Here is a 27373-nt window from a genome sequence, read left to right as displayed (position 1 = left end):
CCATGGTAGGAGATGGTTGTGGTGTCCCAGAGGGAGTTGTCCATGGCTTTGGGGACAGTGGTGCAGATGTAGCCCAGGTCTGTGAGGGAGAGGTTGAGCAGGAAGAAGCCCATGGGGGTGTGCAGGTGGTGGTCACAGGCTACGGCGCTGAGGATGAGGCCGTTGGCCAGGAGGGCAGCCAGGGAGATGGCCAGGAAGAGCCAGAAGTGCAGGAGCTGCAGCTCCCGCCTGTCTGCAAATGCCAGGAGGAGGAACTGGGGCATGGAGCTGCTGTTGGATATTTGTTGCCTCTGGACTTGGGGACCTTTTCAAGGAGGAAAGGACAGTGACTGTGCAGGGCAGACTTCTCTGGGAAAAACCAAAGCCCTTTCTCAGAGGCCCATCCCTGCTCCTCAACACCTCCCCCTTGACCATGTCCAGGTGACCTTCTTTCCCGTGGTTGCTGGAGCCCCGATTGCTGCTGGACAAGTGCTCTGTGAGCAGAAGGACCTCACCCTGCAGAACACTGGGCAGTCAGCCCTGCTCCCCCCAGTCAGTGCATAGGAACAGTGAGGGCAGGGCCAGTCCTGCTGGGTGAACTTTGACAAAGAATCTGCTCCTAAGGCACACCAGCTTGTCAGCAACAGCACTGCCAGGGTGCAGGTAGGGGAATGGCAGAAGACAGAGGGAGAGATTCTGCTGCACTGCAGGAGAAAAGAGAGGCCTGTGAGGCAGGAGGATTGTCTGAGGCCTAGTGCAGAGTGAGGGGAGCTATTCTGTCCCTCTGTCCTGTGCCAGCTGCCCTGCACTGGCACCTTTCTGAGACACAGTTCAAGGTTCCATTCCTGTGTTCCCCTGGAGAGCAGAGGGACCCATGGCAGAGAAATTGGCTCCCCCTTTCCCAAAGTCAGGGACAGTCATCTCATTTCCAGCCTCCCAGAGCCCAGAGCCCCACGGGACACAGAGAGCTGGGACACCTCCTTGCTGTGCTCAGCCCTGCACAGGAGGAGCCACAGGGGCTGGACCTGATTCTGCAGCTCAACCTGCCATTCCCAGAGAGCCTGTCAGCAATAGTAGGAGCACCTGAGCAAGGCAAGAAGAGAGACAGCTGGGCCCTGAGGAAAGGCTTTCCCTTCCCTTCCCTGCACAGCCCCTCCCAGACAGCCCCAGTGCAGGACAGTCCCCTCAGGCCCTGCTCAGCAGCAAATGGGCCCAGGGCAGCAGAGATGCCCTCCATCCCTCGTGCTGCTCTGCCTGCCCAGGAGGTGCCTGAGGGCCCAGAGCCCCCGGGCTGAGGGCTGTGCTGGCTGGGAGGGGACACAAGAGCTGTGCTGCTCAGGGAAGGGGTCTGCACTGCAGGGCAGGGCCGGGAGGTGCCACATCTCCCCTGAAGCAGGGCTACCCTCAGCATTCTCCCCCTCCCTGCCCATGTCTCTGCTGCCTGGAGCTGTCCCAGCTGGGAGCTGGTCCTTGGGCCCTGTGGTCCCTCCCTTCCAGTGCTCCCAGAGCCCAGCTCAGCCCCTGAATGCACAGCTCAGCCCTGCAGCTGCTCAGACTGTGCAGGGATTAAAGAAGAGCTCAGCCCAAGCCTGGGGACAGTAGGAAGATGCTGCTGGCTGGATCTGGAGGCTGGTGAGGGTGAGGGCACTGGCTGAGGTTCTCAGGAAACATCAGCACGATGGTTTAAGAGTCTCAGCCCCTGCTCTTAACTGTCCAGCTGAGTTTCCATTCCTACCAGGTTGAAAGAAAAGTAGAAGCACAGCTTGATGAAAGCAGAGACTCAAGCAGGAAAGTCTGGCCCTGAAGGTGCTCATGAAAAGTTGCATCAAAATGACCTGGCCATGAGCTGGAGCTCCAAGCAGCCCTTGCCCAACCAGCACCCTCTCAACAGCAGAAGAAACCTGTCCTGCCCTGCCAAGAGTCACTCCTTCCACCCACAGCTTCACTGCACAGTGCTGTGGGAGCTCCCCAGGAAGAGTGAGAGGTGACCCCAGCAGTGACAGATCTCCTGCCCTGGCAAAGAGCCCTCTGGGCTGCAGGACCCTGCTCTGCAGGACAGCCCTGGGCACTCCTGGCTGCACCCCCCATTCACACCCTGCAGCTGTCCCTGGAAGGAGCCATCCTGCCCTGTCCCTCTGATGGTGCCACAGAGAAGCCCTGCCCTGGAGCTCCTCCTGCTCCTCTGCAACAGAGAAACTGTGGGAGTCCTCCTAAAAGATCCTCCAGGCTATGGGATGTGCCAGCTTTGGCAGATTCCTCCAGGCACACCAGCAACATTGTCCTGCGTGCACAGACTTACCATGGAGAGGCTGTGAAAATCTCTCCCCCACTGAAGGTTCAGCTCACTGTCTTTCCAATCCTGATTCCCGTTAACCTTTTCCTGCCTCTCTCCCTTCCCCTGGGTGCTGCAGGCAGTGCCCTCAGCCCTACTGGGCTGTGCAGAGGAGCTGGTCAGCAGCAGAGCTGTCTCTTTGAAGCTCTTCTTGCTTCCCAGGAGCTCCCTGTGTGCCAGGAGCCCAGCCCAGCTCAGCAGCACAGCAACAGCCCCAGGCATTTCATGACTCTCCAGGGGGTTTGTCATTGTTTACATGAGACTCAGTCCCTGAGAGGAAGTTCAAACAACTTTTCAAGAAGTCAAAGTGAGATTGAAACACAAAATTTCTTGTAGTGCTAATGAGTCTCACTGAGGGACACAACTGAAAAGGTGTCCCCAGGTTCCAGTTAGAGCAGGAAACTGCAGACAGTGATGACAAGGATGGACAAGCAAGGGAAAGGTGGCTCTGATGCTGAATAAACCTTGACTTCTTTCCTTAATCCAACGGGCCAAGCCCTGATTCCCAGCCCCTGGGAAGGCAGATCCTGTCCCTGCCTCATTCCTCAGGGCTCTTCCTGGGCCACTGGGATGTGGGATGTGCAATGCCAAGGGCAGGACCATGGGGTGGCACCTGCCAGGCTGCTGAGCAGGGACAAGGAGGCCATGAGGCCCCAGGGCTGCAAGGGCCACTCCCCTCCTCCTGGCATCAGGGGCACAGACAGCAGCCCTGGCCAAAGGCCTGCAGAAGGTGGCTCTGTCAGGGCCTTTCAGTTTCTCCCCCTCCCTGTCTCCTCTCCAGCCCAGGCTGTCCTATGGTGTCCATGCCCTGCCCCTTTCCCTGCAGGCTGTCGTCATCCCCCCGGCTGCCCCACCTGGCTGGCACCTTCCTGCACTGACATATCTGCGTCCTCCCTGGCTCTTCCTGCACACACAAAGCCTTGGGCTCGTCCAGACTCCTTCTGGATGATGTGTTCACCACAGCACTGCCCTTGGAGTGAAATTCCTTTCTCCTCATATCAACTCTGGGCCCCCCCAGCTGCCTTTGGTGGCATTATTTCTTTCTCATTCTGTTTTCCTCTAGGAAGAAAAGCTCCACCATCTCTGAAACTGCCCTTCAAACACTTCCAGGCTACTCCTGTACTGTCCTTTGTCTCCATACCACTTAAAACAGGGCCCACAGCCTCCACAACTTATGTGTGGGTCATGTTCTTGAGTCCTCCTGTCACTGAACACAGGGAAATAAACTCTCCAGCCAATTTTTTAGGTTGGAAAGTCAACATTACCTTATTCTGCACTGAGGTACATGGGGGGTTGCTCCACCTCGCATGTACATCACCTATCAAATCATTCAACTGTTTATACATTTTAGCAAAAAAGGGAATCGGTGTTCATTGGCTACAAGTTATAGTTATCTTATTAATTAGTATTCTATCTTCTGGTGTTTGATTTCTCACTTCTCATGCTAATTAGTCCACATTTTCAGGCTTTTTATTATCTTTTTCTCAGAGAGGGAGTTTCAGTACAATTGCTGAACTGTCTTTGCTAGTTTCTTCTTTATCTCTGGTTTCTGGAAAATGTCCTTGCAATCCATAAATTCTGCATTCCAGGTGTCCAGTTCTCAGCAATACATCTCTCTCTCCCAGGCCTTGTTCCTTTGAGCATACCAAGGTTGGTTCAGCAAAACTTAAAGTTTCAGCAATTTTTCCAAAGTGTGTTCCCATCATACCAGAATGCTGGCTACAGTGGGAAAACACAGTTTTTGATTAATTAAAACAGTAATTAGAAATTTTCATTAAAACAATTAGTAGAAAAGTTATTCGGAAAGTTATATAACTTCCAACAATCCCCCCCCCCCCCCTTTGGAAGTGATCTTAGTTATTTCTGTTAAGATTACTTCCACTTGAATCACTGAATATTCAGCAAGACATAAGACATTAAGAAGCAAAAATTACTATTGAATTATTTAAAACAACTTATTCAGTTAAACTTGTCCTATTTTATCAGACTACTTAATACTTTAAAACATGCAATCTAATCTTCTAAAGACTAACTTAAACATATCTTATTTAAGTTTTTTAGTACCTTAACTATACTAATCAACACCCTTAACACTATGTGGACAAAGTAAAGTTTATTAAAATTCCAATGTACAGAGTAGCCAACCATCCTTTGGAGACCTTTTTCAATTTTAGGTAAGATAGTTTTTGATGGATCTGCACATTCTGTTATATCCCATTTTGCAAATTTGGAATAAAATCCATAGTCCAGCAATTAATATCAAAACTACAATAACTGTGCCAATTGGGTTCTTGGGGTTGCACTTAAATTTGGGATCCATGAAGTTATTTACTTAAATACATCTTGCCCTTGATTTTCTTGTATGTCATGAAAGATTCCGGTGCTATTTCTAATTTTCTCCAAATCAGTTGGAATTCCTAAAGTCTGACCCACATATACCCAGCAAGCAACTGGTGTTGATGACTGTGCACACACCACCTTTGGGAGCCAAAAGCAGATCCAGAGCCATTCAGTTCTGTTTGACTGCCTTTGAAAGGCTGATGATTTCTTGCTGCAAAATGTCAATTGCATTATTGGTTTGGCTTTCTATTTGTTCACTTACTGCAGATATGGAGCTACAGCTTTCCCCAGGTCAGGCTCTCCATGGTAGGAGTGCTCTCACAAACTTGTAGAATCTCTCTCAACTAAATTTCATTTGTGTCTTGTGATAACAGATCCTGGATGTCCTCTGAGGAATTCTTATTTATCAGTGATATCTACTTTTGGTACCACAGCTCCAATGGTGCATATTCCTTGTCATCCAGAGCTTTTCTAGACTGGTTTCTGCAAAGCCAGGATTATCCCATATTCTCTGGAACAGACCACCAACGTATATTTAAAATACTCGTTCTGTTGCCAAATACTCTGACACTGTTGGGATAAATAAACTCTCTCACACTGTCTTTTTAGTGTTAGAAAGCAAGGCCTTACTTCATGTATGAGCAGAGGTGTGTGCGAAAGACTGACAGAGCCCCAGTCCCCACACAGACCCCGATACATCATTTTTTGACCTATTTATACATTTTTAGCTGTGTACATTTTTAGTCTGGCTGAGCTGGAGTTCATTTCCCCAGAGCAGCCCTCCCAGTGCTGGGCTCTGCAGTGGGAGCTGGAAAGGTGTTGAGAACACACCAGTGTTTGGGCACTGCTGAGCAGGGCTGGCACAGCACCAGCACTGTCACATTCCTCCCCAGTCGAGGGCAAGGTCCTGGGAGGGGACACAGCCAGGCCAGCTGACCCCAACTGACCAAAGGGACATTCCTGACCATGTGATGTCAGCTCAGATACAAAAGCTGAGGAAAGGAGGAGGAAGGGGCTCATTTGTTGTTTCCAGTGTTTGCCTGCTGAGCAGCAGCTCCGTGTGCTGAATTCCTGCTTCCTGGGAAGTGGCCAGACATGGCTGCTGATGGGAGGGGGAGAATAAACCCTGTTCTTTTCCTCTTGCCTTGGGTGGGCACAGACTTTGGCTTTGACTTTAGTAAAGTGCCTTATCCCAACCCACGAGTCCTTTTCCATCTTATTCTCTCTCCCCTGTCGGGCTGGGAAGGGCAGTGACAGAGTGGCTGGGTGGGCACCTGGTGTCCTGCCAAGGTCAGCCCACTACAGAACCACAGGAACCCCGGAACACTGGAATGGAGGGAACTCTGTGACCCTGAAGGGCCGCATGGAACCAGAAGAACCCTCAGACATTTCAGAACCTGGAGAAATCGAGGGGCTACTGTAACACTGAGGGGCCTCATGGAACAAAAAGGACTCTGTGACACTGTGGAAATTCATGGAATAAATGGTCCTGGGTAACACTCCAGGGCCTCATGGAATCAAGGGGCCATTGAGACGCTGCAGAGACTCATGGATATAAATGAACCCTGAGACATTTCAGAACCTCAGGGAATCGAGAGGCCTTTGGACCCTGCAGAATCTCATGGAGCAAAAGGAAACCCAAGACAATGTGGAAAATCATGGAACCAAGAGGCCATTGTGACACTGCAGAGACTCGTGGAGCCAGAGGGACCCTGGGACTCTGTGGAACCTGATGCAATCAAGTGGCCACTGTGACACTTAAGGGCCTCATGGAACAGAAGGAACCCTTGGAATCTGTGGAATCTCATGGAAGCAAGAGTCCCTTGTAAAAACTGTGGGGCCTCATGGAACAAAAGGAGTCCTGAGACATTTCATAAACTCATAAAATCAAGGGGATATTATGACAATGAAGGGCCTCATGGAGTCAAGTCCATGGTGAAACTCCAGGGCCTTGTGGAACCAAAGAGACACAGGGACACTGGGGAACCTCATGGAACAGTGGGTCCATTGTGACACATCAGGGCCTCCTGGAGCCAGAGGAACCCTGGGACACTGTGGAACATCATGAAATCAAGGGGCCATTGTGACACTGCAGTGGTTTGTGGACCCAGAGGGGCCACTGGGACACTGCAAGGCCTCATGGAATAAACAGATCATTGTGACTTGGAAATGAGGCAAAAAAGGAAGGTGTGTGCCCAGTGGAAGCCAGGTCAAGTGATTTGGGAAGAATTCAGAGATGCTGCTCATCACTGTAGGGAGAAAATCTGTGTGGCCAAAGCTCAGCTGGAGTTGAAGCTGCCAGAAATGTGAGGGACAATAAAAAGGGTCTTTTCAAATATAATAATGGCAATAGGAAGTATAGAATTGTCATTGACCCATTCCAGGATGAGGATGGTCACCTCCCACACAGGGACAAGGACAAAGCAAAGGTGTTTCACGCTTTCTTTGCCTCTGTCTTCAACACGGATGACGGACCAAGGGGGTCTCAGAGCCCTGAGTTGCAGGACCATGACTGCAAGAATGATCAACTCCCAGTTATCCCTGACATTTTGTGGGATTTGCTGCTCTACCTGGATCCCTACAAATCTCTGGGGCCAGATGGGATTCATCCCAGAATCCCCAAAGAGCTGCTGATATCATCAGAAAACCTCTCTCGATGATTTTTGAGTGGTCTTGGGAATCTGGAGAGGTCCCGGCTGACTGGAAGCTGCTGAATGTTGTCCCGGTTTTCAAGAAGGGCGAGAAGGAGGACCTCAGAAACTACAGGCCTGTCAGTCTCGCTTCAGTGCCTGGTAAAGTTATGGAGAAGATTATTCTGGGAGAGGTTGAAAAACACCTGAAAGACAACACAGCCAGCAGGGCTTCAGGAGTGGAAAGTCCTGCCTATCAAATCTGATTTCCTTCTATGACAAGGTGACCCACCTGGCTGGTCAAGGGAGGCCAGTTGATGTGATCTTTCTGGATTTCAGTAAAGCTTTCAGTCCTGTCTCTCCCAGGATCCTTCTGGACAAACTGTCCAGCCCAGAGCTGGATAAACACATCCTGTGCTGGGTGAGCAATTGGCTCCTGGGTCGGGCACGGAGGGTGACAGTGACTGGGGTGACATCAGATGGGGGTCACTGGTGGGGTTCCACAGGGCTCCACCTGGGCCCTGTGCTCTCCAACATCTCCATCAGTGACTTGGATGCAGCACTGGAAGCAACACTAAGTAAGTTTGCAGATGACCCCAAACTGGGAGGAGCTATTGAGTCCCCTGAGAGCAGGGAGGCCCTGCAGAGAGACCTGGAGAGATCCAAGGGCTGGGAATCACCAACCATGAGAAGTTCAACAGTGGGAAGTGCCGGATTCTGCCCTGGGATGGGGCAACCCCAGATGGACGGACAGACTGGGAAGGAGAGGCTGGAAAGCAGTGCTGGGAAAGGGCCCTGGGGGTGCTGGTGGGTGGCCAGTTGGCCCTGAGTCAGCAGTACCCTGGCAGCCAGGAGGGCCAAGCCTGTCCTGGGGGCATCAGGCCCAGCATGGCCGGCTGGGCCAGGGAGGGGATTGTCCCGCTCTGCTCTGCCCTGGGGCGGCCTCACCTGCACCATTGGGGCAGTTTGGGGGGACACAATGGAAGGGAGAGATTGAGCCACTAGAGAGTGTCCAAAGGAGGGCAATAAGGATGGGGAAGGGCCTTGGGGGGAAGCCGTGTGAGGACACTGAGGGCACTTGGTGTGTTCAGCTGGAGAAGAGGAGACTGAGGGGAGACCTCACTGCAGGTCCAACTTCCATGGGCAGGGGCAGAGGAGGGGCAGGGACTGAGCTCTGCTCTGGGGGGACCAGGTATAGGACTGAGGGTACTGAACAGGCTCCCCAGGGCAGTGGGCACAGCACCAAGGCTGCCAGGGCTCCAGCAGCATTTGGATGATACTCTCAGACCCAGGGTGTGACTCTTGGGAATGGTCCTGGGCAGGGTTAAGTGTTGGACTTGGTGATCTTGGTGAGTCCCTTCCACCTTGGCATATTCTTTGAGTCTGTGATTCTGTAATGTCCTGTTGATTCCACGAGGTTCCACAATGTCCCTCTGTTGTTTCTGTGCCATGAGGCCCCCACTGTGGTGTCACCCCCTTTTCTCTCCCCACAGAGCTCCTGAGCCGGTGGCTGGACCCCCCCCCATCCCCACGAGGATTTTGGGGTGTCCTGTGTCCCTCCCTCCCCTGCTTTTATTCTGACACCACCCAGCTGCTTCCAGAGATCCCAGTGAGCCTTCCCAGTTCTCCCCAGTCCTGGTTATGGGAGACAGTGGGGGAGGGGCTTGGGGTGGAGCTGAGTTTGGGGGGGCAGAATCGGCCCCAGGATGGATCAGAAATGGGGACCCCCCCTGTGTTCCCCCTGTGTCAGTCTGCTCTGGGGGGGCTTTGAGAGGGTACCTGCCCCTCAGTAAAGCACCCAACTCACCCTAAAGGGTGCTGGGACCCCCCAAAACCTCCCCACAGCCCCTCAAGGACCCCCAAACATACTCAGAGCCCATTAGGACTACACCCAACCCCTTTTCTGGGGGGACTTCTCTGGGCACTGGTGGTGCTGGGAGCCCCCCAGCTGTGGGTGAGGAGCTCTCGGGTGAGTGGAGGGTGGGAAGGGAACAGACAGTGGGAAAAGGGGAATCGGAGGGGATAAAGGGGTGGTGGGACCCTAAAGTGAGTGGCAGGGCAGAGAGACCCCCCAAAAGTGGAGGGGGGAAGGGCTCTGAGGTTTGGGTGATGATGGGAAATGGGTGGGAGAAGTCAGAAGAGTGGGGAAAGGGGAGAGTGGGACCCCCAAACTGAGCATGGGGGGGCTAGGGATTGAGGGGACCATGGAAAAGTGGAAGGAACAGGGAGAAGGGTGGAAAAGGGTGGGTGGTCTGGCAGGTCTGACAGTCCCATGGGGGTCTTTGGGCACAGGGGGGTTGGCAAAGGGGGGTGGCTGCACTGAGCTCCCAACTTCCTGTGGGGTGCTGGGGGCTGCTGGATCCAATCCCAGCCTTGGATTATGCCAACAGTTTCAGTTTAGAGGAATTACAGAGGTGTGACTGAACCACTTTTGTCCCCCAGGTTTTAAAGATGGCAAATCAGATCTCTTGATAGAAATGAATTATTTAGGGTTACAAATGATCAGACAAAACATCTTCATCAGAATTATTTACTGCACAATATACACACTAAAACTACCAGGAGTACAGGATAAGACAGGACAGTGCTCTACACTAAAGCAATTGTTGAATCTCTGACCGCCTTCCCGGCACAGGCTGGCTCTTTCCTCCTCAGAGCACCCTGGGCTGGCTTTGGAGCCCCTCCTGCGGGGGGATCTCCGGCCCTTTTCCTCCCCGCTGCCTTCCTGCGCCGGGGAGCCCTTCAAAACGGCCTCTCCCACCAGGGTCTCACGGGGGGATTTGTCCTCCGGGCTCTCCGTCCTCAGCTCGGGGCCTGGGGGAGGAGGGAAGAAGGACGGGGGGGACCTGGGAGGACCCCGAGACCCAAACTGAGTCCCCTGAGACCCCCAAAATTCCCCCCCTCAGAAGTCCTGGGGGGATTTTGAGGCATCAGGTCCGGGGGATGGATGGGCGTGGCCCCCAGCCCTTCCCCCCGGGGGAAATTTTGGGTGGGCGTGGCCTCCTAGGGTCACTGGGCTGCATCTCCTGTTTTTGGGGCCTCGGCAGGGACAGTGGGGGGATGGAGGGGGCTCCCCAAAATCGGAGGCCTCTCCCAAACTGGGGGGTCACAAGACCCCTGCTCATCCTCATCCTGCTCCTCGCAGGTAGGATTTGGGTCTGGGGGTCTCAGTTTTGGTCTGGGGGGGTCTCAATTTGGGTCTGAGGGGTCTCTGGGGTTTCAGTTTGGGTCAGGGGGTCTCAGGCTTTGGGTCTGGAGGTCTCAGGGGTCCCAAGGCCTCAGTTTGGGTCTGGGAGCCTTGGTTCTGGGGGTCTTAGTTTGTGTTTGGGTGTCTCAGTTTGGGTCAGGGGGGCTCAGGATTTGGGTCTGGGGATCTCAGGCTTTGGGTCTGGGAGTCTCAGGGGTCTCAGGGTTTGGGTCTGGGGGTCTCAGTTTGGGTCTTGGGGGTCTCAATTTGGGTCTGGGGGTCTCAGTTTGGGTCAGAGGGGCTCAGGGTTTGGGTCTGGGGGGCTCAGGATTTGGTTCTGGGGGTCTTAGGGATCCCAAGGTCTCCATTTGGGTCTGGGGGTCTCAGGGTTTGGGTCTGGGGGGGTCTCAGGGGGTCTCAGCATCGGGTTTTGTCCCCCCCCACCTGTGTCAAAATGTCCCCCCCCCCCCAGTATTTCCTGTTCCCAAACTGGGACAGGGAACCGAAACTGAGAGGGGGGAGGGGGGGAACTGGGAGGGGCTGGGGGGCCCCAATGACCCTCCGATGGGTCTGGGGGACCTTCAGAGACCCCGGGGGGACCCCCAATGACCCCTCACTGTTCTGGGAACTCTCAAAGACCCCCCTCCAGCAGGGACAGGGACCCCCAGTGACCCCCCCGGGGTCAGTCGCCCTCCATGGGGGTTGGGGAGCTCCGGGGGACCCCCCATAACCCCCCTCTGTCCCCGCAGGCTCCCAGTGCTCCCAGACCCCTCCTGAAGGCTGCGCCTCGTGCCCGACCCCCTCCCCACCTCCCCCCCCGGAGCCCCCCCGAGACACCGACCCCCGTGATCGTGACCACCGGGAGCCCCCCGAGCCCCTCCTGCTCCCCGGCCCCGCCCCGGGGGTGGCTCCGGGTGTGGGGGGGGCCCCCCTCCCGCGAGGGGCCCGTGGGGACCCCCCTGACCCTCGAGTGCCACTTCCGAGGCCCCCCCGACACCGCCCTGACCTGGCTCCAGGCGTGTCCCCCCGGGCTCGGGGAGGTCCCCCGGAGCTGCCCCTGGCCCCAGGAGGTGGTGGCCACCCGGGGGGGCCGCCGGATGGACCGGGTGGTGCAGGAAGGGGGGGGAAGCTCCACCCTGACCTTCCCCAAACTGTCCCACAACGACTCCGGGCTCTTCTTCTGCCACGTGGAGTCCGGGGGAGAGACGGCCCAGAGCTGCGGGCACCTTCGTCAGGGTCCTCGGTGAGTGGGGGGCGCGGGGGGGTCTCAGCCGGGTCACTCGGCCCCTCCCGGTGCCCCCAGCATGGTACCAGTATAGCCCAGTCCCTCCCAGTTTAACCCAGTCCATCCCAGTCCCCTCCAAGGGTATCCCAGTGCCCCCCAGCCCTGCGGCACCTTCGGGAGGGTCCCGGGGGTCTCTGGGGAGTCAGGGGGGACTGGGGGGTCTCATCTGAGTCACTGGTCTTTCCCAGTCCATCCTAGTCCCCTCCCAGTATAACCCAGTCCATCCCAGTCCCCTCCCAGTATAACCCAGTGCTACCACGAGCCCCTCCAGTCCATCCCAGTGCCCTGCAGTGCCCCCCAGTCCATCCCAGTTATTCGCAGTATCCCCTTTGAGCCCCTCCCAGTGCCCCCCAGTCCCACTCCAGTCCGTTCCAGTCACTCCCAGTATCCCCCTTGAGTCCCTCCCAGTGCCCTTCCAGTATAACCCAGTCTCTCCCAGTATAACCCAGTGCCCTCCCAGTATAACGCAGTGCCCTGCACTCCCTCTAAGTAAAACCCAGTGCCCTCCCAGTACAACCCAGTGCCCTCCAGTCCCTCCCAGTATAGCCCAGTCCCTCCCAGTATAACCCAGTGCCCTGCACTCCCTCCCAGTATACCCCAGTCCCTCCCAGTATACCCCAGTCCCTCCCAGTGTACCCAGTCCCGTTCCCGCAGAGCCGGTTCCCGCCCCGTTCCTGGCACTGAGGGAGAGCACCAAGAACCGGATCCTGACGGCGCAGGGGGGTGCTGCTGCTGCTCTGCTCGGCCGGGCCGGGGCTGCTGCTGCTGCTCAGGGTGGGACACTGGGACAAACGGGGACAACTGGGACAGGGGGACACCAACTGGGACACTGGGACAAATGGGACACCCAACTGGGACACTGGGACACCAACTAGGACACTGGGACAACTGGGACACTGGGACACCCAACTGGGACACTGAGACCCCCAGTTCTGTCACTGGGACCCCCCACTTGGACACTGGGATCCCCAGTTGGGACACTGGGGACACCAAGTGGAACTTTGGGACCCCTAAATGGGACACTGGGGACACCAGTTGGGACACTGGGGACACCTAATTGGGACATTGGGGACACCAACTGGGATGCTGGGGACACCAACTGGGACACTGGGGACACCAATTGGGACACTGGGGACACCAACTGGGATGCTGGGGACACCAACTGGGACACTGAGGACACCAGGTGGGACACTGGGGACATTAATTGAGACCCTGGGGACACCAATTGCCCCCCAGGTCCCCCTAAATCCCCCCCTGGGTAACCCCAATCCCCCCCGACACCCCCAACCCCCCTGGCACTCCCAATTCCCCCCCGGATGCCCCAAAACCCCTTCAACCCCCCGTACCCTCCAGTTCCCCCCAAATCTCCCCCAGTTCCCCCCAACCTCCTCCTGCCATCCCCAAATCCCCCAGTCCTCCCCAGAGACACCAACCCCCCCCCGACCACTCCTAAATCGCCCTGGTGCCCCCAAAAACCCCCCTGGCCACCCCAACACTTCCCCCCCGGCCACCCCTAGTTTTCCCCCCTCACCCCTTAATTTCCACCTTGGTGCCCCCAAGCCCCCCCTGGCCACTCCAAAACCCCCCTGTGCCTCTTTCCCCCCCCAGCCACCCTTAAATGCCCCCTGCTGCCCCCAGAAAACCCCCCCTGGCCACCCCAAAACCCCCCTGTACCTCCAACCCCCCCACCATCCCTAAATCTCCCCTACTGCCCCCCAAAACCCCATTGGCCACCCCAAAAATTCTCTTTTCCCCCTTTCCCCCCCCCCGGCCACCCCTAATCCCCCCCTAGCCACCCCTAAATCCCCTCTGGTGCCCCAAAACCCCCCCGGCCACTCCAACCCCCCCCATGCCCCCTGTTCCCCCCCCACAGAAGCGCTGGGCCAACGAGCAGCTGCTGCACCCTGAAAAAACCACATGCGAGGAGGAAAACCTCTACGAGGTGACGTTCTGGGGGGTCCCCGTGCCCCAAAATCATGCTGGGGAGTCTATCAGCCCTAAACCCCCCCAAACCAACCCGAATCCCCCCCTTCCCCCGCTTTCAGGGGCTGAACCTGGATGAGTGTTCGATGTACGAGGACATTTCCCGGGGGCCCAACCCACCTACCAGGACGTGGGGACCCTCCCCGGTGACTCCCAGCTGGAAAAGCCCTGAGGACCCCCTGAAAAAGGGGGATGGGACCCCCTGGGAAGGGGTTTGGGACACCCTGGCTCTGCTTGGCCCTCCCCAATGCTCTGTTCTGGTGACACAAGGCCGTGCTGACCCCCCCAAAATAAAGCTGCTGCGCTGCCGGATGCGTTCTGTGGGTTTTGGGGGGTTAATTACTCGTTAGTAATTAATGAGTGGTTAATTAATCAGCAAGGGGAGGCCAAGGTGAAAGCAGAGATGCCTCAGAGTCTGATGGGAAGGAGGGTCTTGTAGTGACCCCCATTTTTTCCCCTATTATCCCTTATCCCTCATTTTCCTTCTTCATCCCCTATTTTCCCTCATTTCCCCCATTTTCCCTCATTATCCCCCATTTTCCCCATTACCCCATTTTCCCTTATTTCCCCCATTCCCCCTCCATTTTTCCTCATTATCTCCTATTTCCCCCATATTCCCATTTCTGCGTTATCTCCTATTTTCCCTCATTTCCCCCCATTATCCTCTATTTTCCCCTCACTCTTCCATTTTCCCACACTTTCCCTCCATTGTGCCCCCTTTTTCTCTCAGACACCCATTTCCCCTCATTTTAAACCATTATCCCTTCTTTTCCCTCCATTATCCCATATTTTCCCTCATTGTCCCCCATTTCTCCCATTATCCCACATTTCTCCCCTATTATTCCCCATTTTCCCTCATTATCTGACATTTTTCCCTATTATTTCCCATTTTCCCTCATTATCTGACATTTTTCCCTATTATCCACCATTTTTCCCCATTATCCCCCATTATCCCCCATTTCTTCCTCCTTATCTCCCATTTCCCCCTCACTATCCCGCATAATCTCCCATTTTCCCCCATTACCCCTCATTTTCCCCATTTCCCCCTCACTCTCCCCCATTACCCTCCCATTTCCCTCCCTTTCTCCCCTATTTCACCTCATTTTACCCCATTTCCCCCCATTTTCCCTCATTATCTCCCATTTCTACCCCATTATCCTCCATTTCTACCCCATTATCCCCTATTTTTTCCCATTTTCCCCTGTTATCCTCCATTAACCCCCATTTCCTACGATTTCCCCCATTCTCTCCCATTTCCCCCTCTCTCTCCTCCATTTTCCCTCATTTACCCCATTCTCCCCATTATCTCTCATTTTTGCCCATTTCCCCCCATTCCTCCCATTTCCCCTCATTCTCCCCCCACTTCCTTCCCATTTCCCCTCATTTTCCTTCCATTCTTCCCCATTTCCTCCCATATCCTTCTGTTTCCCCCTCACTGTCCCATTTTCCCCCATTTCCCTCCCATTATCCCCCATTTTACCCCATTTCCCTCCCATTATCCCCCATTTTACCCCATTTCCCTCCCATTTCCTTCCCATTATCCCCCATTTTCCCCTCACGCTCCCTCAGCCCCTCTTCCCCCCTTCCCCCCCCACCCTGCGCACTCCTTTTCCCGCCTTTTCCCCCTCAGCCAATCAGCGCCGGTCTCGCCAGCCCCTCAGCCAATCAGCGCCGAGCGCGGGAAATTGGAACCCCGATGGCGCGTGAGGGGGGAAATGGGGAGATTTGAGGGGGAACTGAGGGGTAATGGGGGGAATCTGAGGGGGAAATGAAGGGGAATTGAGGGGTAATGGGGGGAATCTGAGGGGGAAATGAGGGGGAACTGGGGGCAATGGGGGAGAACCTGAGGGGGAAATGGGGGTCCCGGGGGAATCGGGGGGAGCCCTGGTGGGTGCAGGGGGTGTCCCGGGGGGGTCACTGCGGATCCTGGGAGGGGCTGAGGGGTCAATGGGGATCTGGGGGGGGTTAATGGGTGTCCCGGGGGGGGCACACAAAACCTCCTTTTTTCCAGCCTTTTCCCTCCCTGCCTGCACTGTCCCCCCTGCCTGCACTGCCAGCCCTGCCTGTACTACACTCCCTGCCTGCACTGCCCCCCTGCCTGCACTGTCCCCCCTGCCTGCACTGCCAGCCCTGCCTGTACTACACTCCCTGCCTGCACTGCCCCCCTGCCTGCACTGCCGGAGGGGGAGCGCTAGAACATTTTTTGGGAGGGGGGGCTGGAGCCGAGGGGTCCCTATAGGGCCCAGGACTGTCCCTATGGGGCTGAGAGGTCCCTATGGGGCCCAGAACTGTCCCTGCAAGGCAAATGGATCCTTATAGGGCCCAGGAGCCCTATAGGTCCCTATGGGGCCAAGAGGTCTCCATAGGGCCCGGGAGTGTCTCTATAGAGGCAAGGTGTCCCTATAGGGCCCAGGACTGTCCCTATGGGGCTGAGGGGTCCCTATAGCACCCGGGAGTGTCCCTGTGATGCCAATGGACCCCTTTAGGGCCAAGGGGTCCCTATAGGGGCCAGGACCGTCCCTATTGAGCCAAGGGGTCCCTATAGGGCCCAGGACTGTCCCTATGGGGCTGAGGGGTCCCTATAGGGCCCAGAACTGTCCCTGTGGGGCCGAGGGATTTCTATGAGGTGAAAGGCACCCCCTCCCCCTCCATTTTGAGGGTCCCTCCTCCCATCCCTTTTTTGGGCTCCTTCCCCCACACCTTTTTGGGGTGACAGCCCCAGTTTATGGCCCCTCTCCTTTTTTGGGGGGGATCCCCATCCCCCATTTCTCCCCCCTACCCTCCAGTTTGGGGTCTCAGGCGCCATTTTTGGGGTCTCAGGCGCCATTTTTGGGGTCTCAGGCCCCATTTTGGGGTCCCCCATTTTGGGATCTCCTGCCATTTTGAGTGTCCCCCCCAGATTTTGGGAGCTTTCTACCCCATTCTGGGAGATTTCCACCCCATTTTGGGGTCCCCTCTCCCCATTTTGGGGTCTCTCCCCATTTTGGCTTCCCGCCCCCATCTTTGGGGCTTTCCTCCCCATTTTAGATTCCTCCTCACTTTGGGTCTCCCCTCCTATTTTGGGGTCTTCCCTCCCCCCCTTTTGGGGTCTTACCACCACCACATTTTGGGGTCCTCACCCCATTTTGGGGTCCTCACCCCATTTTGGGGTCCCCCCCCATTTTGGGGTCCCCCAGATTTTGGGGGCTTTCCACCCCATTTTGCCCCCACCCCCATTTTGGGTTCCCCCCTATATTTCGGGGTCTCTTCCCTCATATTGAGGTACCCCCCCATTTTGGGAGCCCTCCCTGCTTTTGGGGGATTTCCACCCCATTTTGGGGTCCCTCCCTTTCACTTTATCCCCCCCCCATTTTTACCCCCCTTATTTCTGGGTCCCCTCTCCCATTTTGGGGGGTCTCCCCTCCCATTTTGAGGGTGTCTCTATTTCGGGGGAGTCTCACACACCATTGGGGGGACACACCCCAAATTTACTGCACGGACACCACGGCACAGAACCAACCACGACATGAGGGGGAGGCGTGGGGGGGGGGGGAGGCTCCAAAATTCAGGAGGGTTTTGGTGCGGGGGAGCATGGGGGAGGCGGGGGGTGTTTTGGGGGGGTCCAGCGACTCCCAGCCCCCCCTAAGTGAGGGTGATGAAGGCCGAGGCCTTTTCCTTCAGCTGCTTTTCTCCCTCAGCACGTCCCCTGTAACAACTGCTGGGCTTGCACCGCCTGTGCCAGGGGTAGAACCATCCCCGTAAGGTCACTTGATCTGATCTGTCACAAACGCCGTGAAAACGTGGAACAGAAGCGTTCTCACAACAGTGACTGTCCCCCTGGACTCAGCACTGGGGAGGCCACACGTCAAGTTCTGTGTCCAGTTCTGGAGCCCTCAGTTTAGGAAGGACATTGAGGTGCTGCAGCAGGTCCAGAGAAGGGCAACAGAGCTGGTGAAGGATCTGCAGTGCATGTCCTGTGAGGAGCGGCTGAGGGAGCTGGGGGGGTTTAAGCTGCAGAAAAGGAGGCTCAGGGGAGACCTTGTCACTCTCTACAACCACCCTAAAGGAGGTTGTAGCCAGTGGGGATCGGCCTCTTCTCCCAAGTAACAAGTGACAGGACAACAGGACACAGTCTTAAGCTGCGCCAGGGGAGGTTTCGGGTGGATATGAGGAGGAATTTCTTCACTGAAAGCGTGATTAGACATGGGAATGGACTGCCCAGGGATGTGGTCGAGTCACTGTCCTTGAAGGTGTTTAAAAAACAACTGGATGTGGCACTTGATGCCATGGTCTGGTTGACATGGTGGTGTTGGGTCATAGGTTGGACTTGATGATCTCAGAGGTCTTTTCCAACCTAATTAATTCTGTGATTCTGTGAACTGGGATATACTGGGAACAAGTGGGATCACGCGGGAGGTGACTGGGATCATACTGGGAGCGACTAGGACCCACCTGGAGGTGACTAGAAGTGGCTGTAAGCAACTGGGATCATGCTGGAAGCTACTGTGAGCAATCAGGAGTGAGTGGGATCATACAGGGACTGACTGGGAGCAGGCTGAGGTCAACTGGGACATACTGGGAGAGACTGGGAGTGACAGGGATCATACTGGGAGCTACTGGAGTCATAGTAGGGGTGAAGGGGAGCAACTGGAACCACGCTGGGGAAGTGAGATCATACTGGGAACAGGTGGGCCCAAGCTGGGGTCATCCTGGGATCATACTGGAGGTGACTGGAGTCATCCTGGAATCATACTGGGAGCAACTTGGAGCATAAAGGGTGCAACGGGGAGTGACAGGATATTCAATGGGGCAACTGGGATTGACTGAGACCATGTTGGGGGAAGACTGGGATCATACTTGGATTGACAGGGTCTATGCTGGAGGCAACTGGGAGCAACTGGGACTGTGCAGGGGGAACTGCAATCATATTGAGATCATACTGGGATCATACTGGGATCCCCACAGCCCCCTAAGCACCCCCTAAACCCATTCAGAGTCCACCAACCCCACCCACCCCCTTTTCTGTGGAGACTTCTCTAGGCACTGGTGGTGCTGGGAGCCCCCCTGGCTGTGGGCAAGGAGCTCTTGGGTGAGCAGGGGGTGGGAGAGGGGAGGTCGGTGGGAAAAGGGGGGTCAGAGGGGACAAAAGGGGTGGTGGGACCCCAGATTGATTGGGAAGGGAGCGGGACTCCCTAGAAGTGGAGGGGGAGGGATCTGAGTTTTGGGAGATGATGGGAAAGGGGTGGGAGAGGTCAGAAGAGTGGGGAAAGGGGAGAGTGGGACCCCCAAACTGAGCATGAGGGGGCTGGGGATTGCGGGATGATGTGGAAGGGGTGGGAGAGTGTGGGAACAAGTGGAGTCACTCTGCACCTGCACTGAGTTAGTGGGAATCCAAAGGGAGGATCTACAGTTGTTCTGGTTCCCAAAGCTTTTACACTTCCTCCCAGTAATGATTTAATGGGATTGACTCCCAAAGCAGAAATTAAAAGTGTCTTCTTGATTGTCTTTGGTGTTGTTCTTCCGGCTCTCAGTGACTCCTGTCTGTGCCAGTGTGCCAACCTGCCAGGGGTGAAGATGCTGCGCTCCAACGCAGAGGGAGCGTCCCTGAAAGGCTGCAACTCTGAGGACCCCTCAGGCCTTAAAGCTAATCTGGAAGGTGAGAAGCTTTTGCCTTGTGAATCTGTGCCAACTGAAGCCTGTGTTTGTCCATTTCTATGGCCCAGAAAAGGTCCAGCTGTGGTTTGTCCAACCCTGAGAAGGGCCCACAAGGGCTGCACTGAGTCTGTGACCATCTCAGCCCCAAATCCCCTTGTCCTCCTCCAATTCACACAGCTCTGAGGCAGCACCAGTGTGGAGCTGCTGTGTTTCTGACTGGTTTTCCTCACAGAACTCCTTTCTGTGTGTGTTCCAGGTGCCAACCTGAAAGGAGTGGCCATGGAGGGCAGTCAGATGACAGGAATTAACCTCCGAGTTGCAACGCTGAGAAACGCCAAACTAAAGAACTGTAACCTCAGGGGAGCAACGTTGGCAGGAACTGATTTGGAAGTGAGTTAGGATTCATTTTCCATCCTATTCCTTTCTCTCCTATAGTCAGCTGGTGATTTGGGGGATTGCTGGCTTTTGGCTGACCTCTCCAGCTTCAGAGTACAAATGGAGTTCAGGTAAATGGACTTCAAGTAAAGCTTTGAACAGAGTTCTGGGTGCATTCCATTGACACTTCTTTTTCTTTTCCCCTTCCAAATTGTGACCTATCAGGTTGTGACCTCCAGGAAGCCAATTTGAGGGGCTCTGATGTGAAAGGAGCCATCTTTGAAGAGATGCTGACCCCCCTGCACACGTCCCAGAGCATCAGATAGGGAAGAGAAAAGGTCAAAGAGGAAGGAATCCAAACATTTGTTGTGACTTTCTTCACCTCCTCCTCTTCCTGAGTTAGAAGGACTGGTTATTAGACAACTTCCATTTGCAGTAGTGCCTAAGTAGACTCTTTCTGATCACTTTTGGGGAGGAAATTTTTGTTTCAGAGGTGGAAAGAGAGAGTTTCTCCCTTTGTGAAGAGAGTGAAGAAGTGGACTGGTTCTGAAAGCAGAAAGTGGGGCTGGTCTGGGGGGGAGGGTTCAAGACTTTACTTGTTTAGCATTGCCTGACTTTGGAATGCATTTTAATTTCTAAAGCAATTCAATTTGTTAAGTCTGTCGCTGCAATATGAATAGAAAATGTTATTGCTGTATAGTAGAAAAGAAAGTGGAGGTTTACAGGTAGACAAGTGTATTTACAGTCAGTGTCTTCATTCCAGCAGGGTGTTAATGCCAGGGGTGGTCACACAGTGCCCACGGGATGTGTTCAGGTCTCTGCTGGGGTGGAAACAGTGGGGAACTGTCCTCAGAAGTCCTAAATTACTGTGGAGTAGCTGGAGTGTAGGTTTAGAGCAGCTTTATCCCCTCAAATGTGCAGAGGAAGCTGCTGCCCCTGCAGGGACCTGCCCACAGCCCGGATTGAGTTCCCCCTGGAAGATCCCTGGGCAGAAATGGGATGTCTTAGTTAATGCTCTCCAAAGGAGTGTGAAATTGCACTCTCAATCCCAGCTTGAAAGAAAAATTCCTCTGCTTCCACATGTCCTGACCACTCCAGACTGGAGTTCCTGTAGCTTTTTCCTTCTTTGTGAGAAATTCAATGGACAGAGGAAAACACAGAAGTGTCCCCAAAGCAGAGAGAAGCTCTGGGGCCACAGCACCTGCTCCCCCCTCTTCTCATCCCTTCAGGAGATGAAGAAATGTCCCTCAATGTTTTCCCTCAATGTACTGTGGAAATAGTCCCTGAAAGCATAATCATAATCCCATTTGCCAGCCAGATCCACTTTGGGCTGCCTAAAGTGGCTGTAAAAGCATCTTGCCTGGGGCCAAGTGCCCCTTCCACACTTGCTTTACCTGTGGAAAAAAGCAGGGAAAGCTGTTTTTTGTGTGAGCACCTTTCATGTCTCAGTGTTTGTGATCTTGGGAATCCTCATGAACCTGGAACAATGCCAGATTATTGTAAGATATGTACCTGGAGATTGTTTTGACCTGTGTTTAAATCTTCCTTGCAAATATAACTGATACAAAAAAAATGTAAAAAAAAGAAAAAGGGAAATAAAAAGAAAAAAAAAAGAAGGAAAATGAGAAAAAATAGAAAAAAAAGAACAGGAAATAAATGAGAAAAAAAGAAAGAAAAAAGAGAAAGAAAAAAGGGGGGAATACAAAGAAGAAAGAATAAAGAAAGAAAAAAAAGAGGAAAAAAAACCAGAAAAACCAAAAAGTCCATGCAAATGGCCGCTGACTCCATAAGAACTATAAGTCCCATCGTGCACCGCGCAGGGCGGCGGGCGTGGCAGAAGGCGGGCGGACGGGGAAGTGGCCGCGCGCTGATTGGCTGCAGCGGGGTCTGTGCAGGCGGTGCGCGCGCAGAGCGCCGTGTTGGCTTCCGGGAAGTCACGATGGCGCTGGGGCCTTCTTTTGTCTGTGAGACCTGGCGGGAGCGGGTGAGAGCGGGCTCTGGGGATCCCCTCGGGGGCTGCGGGGAGCGCGGCTGTGGGTGGAAAGGCTGGAGGGCTCGGGAGGGTTTAGCGCGGGGGTTCGGGGGTTCCCGAGAGGCAGAGCGCGGGATTGCAACCCTGTCGGGGGCCGCGGGGCCCGGGAGGCCTCCCAAGAACCCGGATGTTGGATTCGGGTCCTGAGAAATTCCTTCGGAAAAAAAATTCAAAACCACCCAACCAAAAAAAGAACCCTAAAAAAAGGAAAAACGAAAAAAAAGATGAAGGAAAAACTGGAAGGGCGAGGATGATTTTATTGCTTTGCTTCCTTTACAGAAAGCTCTTCTGCTGTTCTGTGGTTTTGTGGTCCCTTAGGGGATTTTAGGGGTCCCTGAGGCGATGTTAGGGTGTCTCTGGGGGGGGGTTGATGCCGTGAGGGGACTTAGGGAGGAGGTTGAAGGTCCCTGAAGGGGTTTGGGAGTCCGTGAGGGAGTTTTGGAGTCTCCGAGGGAACTGAGAAGTCCTGGAGGGCTTTGGGGGGGTGTCTTTGAAGCAGTTTGGGGGGTTTCTAGGGGGATTTTGGGAGTCCCAGAGGGTTTTGAGGGTCACAAAGAGGGTCTTGGGTACACTAGGGGGGTCTCAGGACTCACCTGCTCGTCTTGCTGCTAGTCCTCTTTCCCCCCAGACATCATTAACCCCCCATTTTCCCTAGCCCCCATTTTCCCTTTAATCCCCTCCCCACACAGATCCCTTTGACCCCCCCAAGACCCCTTTTAACTCCCCCAAATACACCCAAAGCACCCCAAAATCCCCCAAATCCCCATCAACCCCCCCCCCCCCCAGATCCCTTCAAATCTCCCCCAGCCCCCCCCTCAATCCCTTCCAACCCCCCCCAAAGAGGGATCACCTGGCACCCTGGGACAGGAACACAGTGGGCTGTACTGGGGGCACTGGGCTGTACTGGGAGGGCACTGGGGGGGGCTCAGATGTCCCACGACAAGGTGGCCCAGCTCCAGGAGAGATCTGGGGAGCAGTGAGGAGGTACTGGTCTGTACTGGTCTGTCCTGGTGTGTACCCCCAATCCCCAAAGTCCCTCCCCAGCTCCCCCAGGACCCTCCCACACCCCAAAGCCCCCCAGGCCCCCCGAGGCCCCTGACTTGGTCCTGCTGCCCCTTGAGCATCTGCAGCTGCTGCAGAACCAGGCATTTCATCAGCAAATGTGCAGCTGACACCAAGCTGGGGGTGTGTTGATGTGCTGGAAGGCAGGAGGGCTCTGCAGAGGGACCTGGCCCAGCTGGATCCATGGGCTGATTGCAAGGGGATGAGGTTCCAGCAGGCCAAGGGCCGGGTCCTGCCCTTTGGCCACAAGAAGCCCCGTCAGCCCCCCGGGCTGGGGCCAGAGTGTCTGGAGAGCAGGCAGGCAGAAAGGGAGCTGGGAGTGTGGATGGACAGGCAGCTGAAGAGGAGGCAGAGTGTGGCCAGGTGGCCAAGAGGGCCAATGGCTGGTGTCCTGTGTAAGGAAGAGTGTGTCAGCAGGAGCAGGGAAGTGATTGTTGGGCTGGAGTGAGCGCTGGTGAGGCCACCCCTGGAGTGCTGTGTCCAGCTCTGGGCCCCTGAGTTGAGGAAGGCCCTGGAGGGGCTGGAGCAGGAGCAGAGAAGAGCAGCGAGGCTGGGGAAGGGAGTGGAGCACAAGTGGTGTGAGGAGAGGCTGAGGGAGCTGGGGGTGTTGAGGCTGGAGAAGAGGAGGCTCAGGGGAGACCTCCTGACTGTCTGCAAGTCCCTGCCAGGAGGTTGGAGCCAGGTGGAGGTGGGGCTGTTCTGGCAGGAAGCAGCAGTAGGACAAGAGGGCTGGGTCTTGAGCTGTGCCAGGGGAGGTTTAGGTTGGATATTAGGAAGCAATTTTATCCCAAGAGAGTCATCAGGCCTTGGAATGGGCTGGGCAGGGAGGGGGTGGAGTCAGCGTCCCTGGAGGTGTTGGAGGTGAGAGTGGATGTGGCATCAGTGCCATGGTCTGGGAAGCACGGCGGGGTTGGATCCAGGGTTGGACTTGATGATCTCAGAGGTCTTTTCCAATGTGGCTGATTCTGTGATTCTGTGATTCCCATTCCTATGGCAGCACATGCTTGAGGCTCTATCCCCAGGGTGATAGAGATGTCTGTCCATATCTATCTCCAAGGTTAGTCTGTAAATTTGTGGTATTAGAAAAGTAGGCTAAGTTGTGGGATGGTTGTAGAAGGAGAAAGAAGCCCAGAGGCCAGTGCAAGCAGGCAGCCCTCAGCTTGCACCTGATGTCCCCTCCCTGCAGGTTCCTGTCCTTGAGCCCAGGCCCTGAGGTGAGGCTGAGAAGTGGCGCGGAGGTGAGCCCAGAGCTGTCCCTGAGGTGAGGCTGAGAATAAGTGCAAGGCAGAGGTGCTGCTGAGGAAGGAGAGCCCCGTGGTGGGGAAGAGACAGAAGCTGTGAAAGCCCATCCCCGAGCAGGTGCTGTGTCCATTCCCTGTGTGCCAGGTGAGCTGGGGCTTTGCTGCAGAGCTGCAGGCGCTGATTTGAGGGTCTCCAAGTGCTGAGATGGTGGGCACCCAGGAACACAAACTGTGCCTGGCCACAGAGCCTGCAAGGAGGAGCAGAGACAGCGGTGTCAGTGTGGGGGGCAGGTTGTCCCTGTGCCTTCCCCTGCAGGCCCTGTCTGTCCCTGCTGGGCCCCTGTCCATCCCCATCAGGTCCCTGCCCGTCCCCCCCGGGCTGAGCTCCCCCCAGGAAGTGCCGTGGAGCTGAAGCTGCTGCCATCCCCCCCTGCAGCCGCTGCCCCAGGCAAGGGAGCAGCAAAGGCAGGACCAGGAGCAGAGGCAGCAGCAGGGGAGCCCTGGGGGGGCCGGGAAGGTCTTGTGTGGGTCAGGAAAGAGGCGCTGGGCACGAGGCCGGGGCTGTGCTGAGCAGGCCCAGCCCTCACATCCCCCCAGCCAACGCCGGCTGCCCGGGGGGCTTGGGAGGGACCCCCAGCCCATGTGCCCCACACTGAGCTGGCAGAGAGAGAGCCAAGGGACAGGGCCACGGGCAGGGCCACGGGGGAGGGACAGGCAGGGCCATTGCAGGGCCATGGTGAGGGCACAGCCTGTGGCAGCAGAGCTGCCCAGGGCCGGGGGCAGCCGAGGGTGTTGGTACCAGGCACTGGTAGGGCCAAGCAGAGCATGAGGCCTCTTGCAGACCCCTGGAGCGGCCTCCCACTTGCCAGCCCTGCTCTGGTGGGGTGACACTGTCCCCTCCCTACAGGACACTCCCTCCGAAATCTTCAGGGGGGCCTTTTGTGTCTATTCCTGGTTGCTGATTCCTGCTGAGGACCTGAGGGCCCCTCTGCAATCCCATCCATGGGGCACAATCTCCTCTCCAGAGCTTGACTCCCTGCAGACTTTGCAGGGAAATCTGTGCTGGCAGCCTGATTATGTCACGACCACCCGCACTCTCCCCAGGATATTTGGGACGAGTTCCTCCTTCCCAGGTACCCGCGGGATGAGGGGGGAGGTGCTTGTTTTCCTGCTGTTTGTGTTCCTGCTCCGCCCCTGTCCCTGCCCTTCCTGACGCTGTCGGGTGAGCGGAGCGGCCACGATGGGAAAGGGGTGAGAGAAGCGACCCAGGAGCCTGAAACGGGGGAAGCGGAGAAGGGGAAGCGTGGACAGTGGGGACCTCTGGGGTCCCCGAGACAACATAGTGGAGAACCTGGAGAGGGGGAATGTCTGGGAACGTGGCACCCGTAAGGCGAGAGTCACAAGAGAAGGACTCCTTGGGACCCCAAACACTCCCAGCATCCCTAAGTGGGACCCCCAGCATTCCAGACAGGGGAGACCCTCTGAACCCCAGATAGAGAGACCAGAGAGGGGGAACTTCTGGGAGATTTTTTTGGGCTAATCTTCATATTCTGGAGTACTTTTAGCTGAATTTCCACTTTTTGCAGTTTGAGGGACTAAGGGTCTTCTTCCTGTTTCTGAAAGTTTTTTGCCTGAATGTCAGCGGTTTGGGTTTTTCTGGGCTGAATCTTGGTGTTTTGGAGGTTTTTATGGACACAGGATGCCTGGTGAGTTCTAGAGGTGGACTTGGGCAGGAGGAACCCCCAAGCCAACGCACTCAGCCCTTGTTTTCCCCCCCATCAGGATTTGTCCTTCCCAAAGCTTGGGCGGATGGAGGAGGAGGCTGCGAGGAAGAGGAAGATGCCTTGGGCCCCCCAGGCAGGTGAGGAGGAAGTCAGTGTCCCTTTGGGTGGGTGTTGTGCTGGCTCTGTCAGCCGAGCATGGCCCCGGCTGCAGGACAACCCCGCTGGCGCCGCCGTCCTGCCGGGGCCGGAGTTGGGGGGATGTCCTTGGCCTTCCCTGTGGGCCGGAGGCAAATCCCCTGCCTGTCCTTCTTGCTTCCTGCCCCAGGCCCCGAGCTGAGGACGGAGAGCCCGGAGGACAAATCCCCCCGTGAGACCCTGGTGGGAGAGGCCGTTTTGAAGGGCTCCACGGCGCAGGAAGGCAGTGGGGAGGAAAAGGGCCGGAGATCCCCCCGCAGGAGGGGCTCCAAAGCCATCCCAGGGTGCTCTGAGGAGGAAAGAGCCAGTCTGTGCCAGGAAGGTGGTCGGCGCTTGAGCTGGAGCTCTGACCTGGTGGTCCCTGAGCAGCCTCCCAGCAGAGAGAAGCCCTTCAGGTGCTTGGAATGTGGGAAGAGCTTCAGGAAGAGCACCAACCTCCTCACCCACCAGCACATCCACACTGGGGAACGTCCCTACACGTGTAGGGAATGTGGGAAGAGCTTCAGTGACAGGTCCACCCTCCGCACCCACCAGCACATCCACACTGGGGAACAGCCCTACACGTGTAGGGAATGTGGGAAGAGCTTCAGTGATAGCTCTACCCTCCGCACCCACCAACGCATCCACACAGGGGAACGTCCCTACACATGTAGGGAATGTGGGAGGAGCTTCAGCCAGAGCTCCAACCTCCGCAGCCACCAGCGCATCCACAGTGGAGAACGGCCCTACACGTGTAGGGAATGTGGGAAGAGCTTCAGTGACAGGTCCACCCTCTGCACCCACCAGCACATCCACACTGGGGAACGGCCCTACACGTGTGGGGAATGCGGGAAGAGCTTCAGCCAGAGGTCCCACCTCCACACCCACCAGCTCATCCACACTGGGGAACGGCCCTACAAGTGCTTGGAATGTGGGAAGAGGTTTCACACCAGCTCCAATCTCCTGAAGCACCAGCGGACACACACGGATGAGAGGCCCTTCCACTGCACCGACTGCGGGAAGGGCTTCAATCGGAATGGCAACCTCGTCACCCACCGGCGCATCCACACTGGGGAGAGGCCCTACAAGTGTGAGGAGTGTGGGAAGAGCTTCACCTGGAGCTCTAATTTGACCAAACACCAACGGACCCACCGGTAAGAGTGGTCCCACCCTCCCAGTACCCCGACTGCAGGAAGAGCTTTAGCTGTTGCTTCCACCCTGAATGAAGCCCCTGATTGTGAGGCAACCCCTGGAGTGCAGTGACTGTCACTGCATCGCTTTCGACCAGAAACGGCCTGTCCCCTTTCTCAGGGGCAGGTTCTTTCAACAGAATCCTTCCTGGAGGATGTTTAGAGATTCCTGCCTTGGCTGGGGACCCCCCAAAGTCACTGCTAG

The 27373-nt window shown here is 55.9% G+C and overlaps 1 protein-coding gene and 2 long non-coding RNA genes across 3 annotated transcripts in view; 2 read left to right on the top strand and 1 right to left on the bottom strand.

Annotated features, from left to right (window-relative positions):
* LOC135405723 (uncharacterized) overlaps positions 1-27373 on the bottom strand; it is a 267008-nt gene that overhangs the window by 166785 nt on the left and 72850 nt on the right. The gene's annotated exons all lie outside the window — the stretch shown is intronic.
* LOC135406391 (B-cell antigen receptor complex-associated protein alpha chain-like) lies at positions 12323-14032 on the top strand (the record flags this gene model as incomplete). Its single annotated transcript, XM_064640790.1, is given in 5 exon segments — positions 12323-12472; positions 12474-12527; positions 13627-13695; positions 13799-13844; positions 13847-14032. Coding segments are annotated over 5 exon segments (381 nt in total), but the record flags the coding sequence as incomplete, so codon positions are not given.
* On the top strand, positions 19143-20084 carry LOC135405672 (uncharacterized). Its single transcript, XR_010425930.1, has 3 exons — positions 19143-19371; positions 19627-19760; positions 19971-20084. It is a non-coding gene; the product is annotated as an uncharacterized LOC135405672 (long non-coding RNA).

Source organism: Pseudopipra pipra, chromosome W (genome assembly GCF_036250125.1).
Source record: "Pseudopipra pipra isolate bDixPip1 chromosome W, bDixPip1.hap1, whole genome shotgun sequence".
In the NCBI taxonomy this organism is placed as follows: Eukaryota; Metazoa; Chordata; class Aves; order Passeriformes; family Pipridae; genus Pseudopipra; species Pseudopipra pipra.
This window is presented reverse-complemented; position numbering and strand designations above follow the sequence as displayed.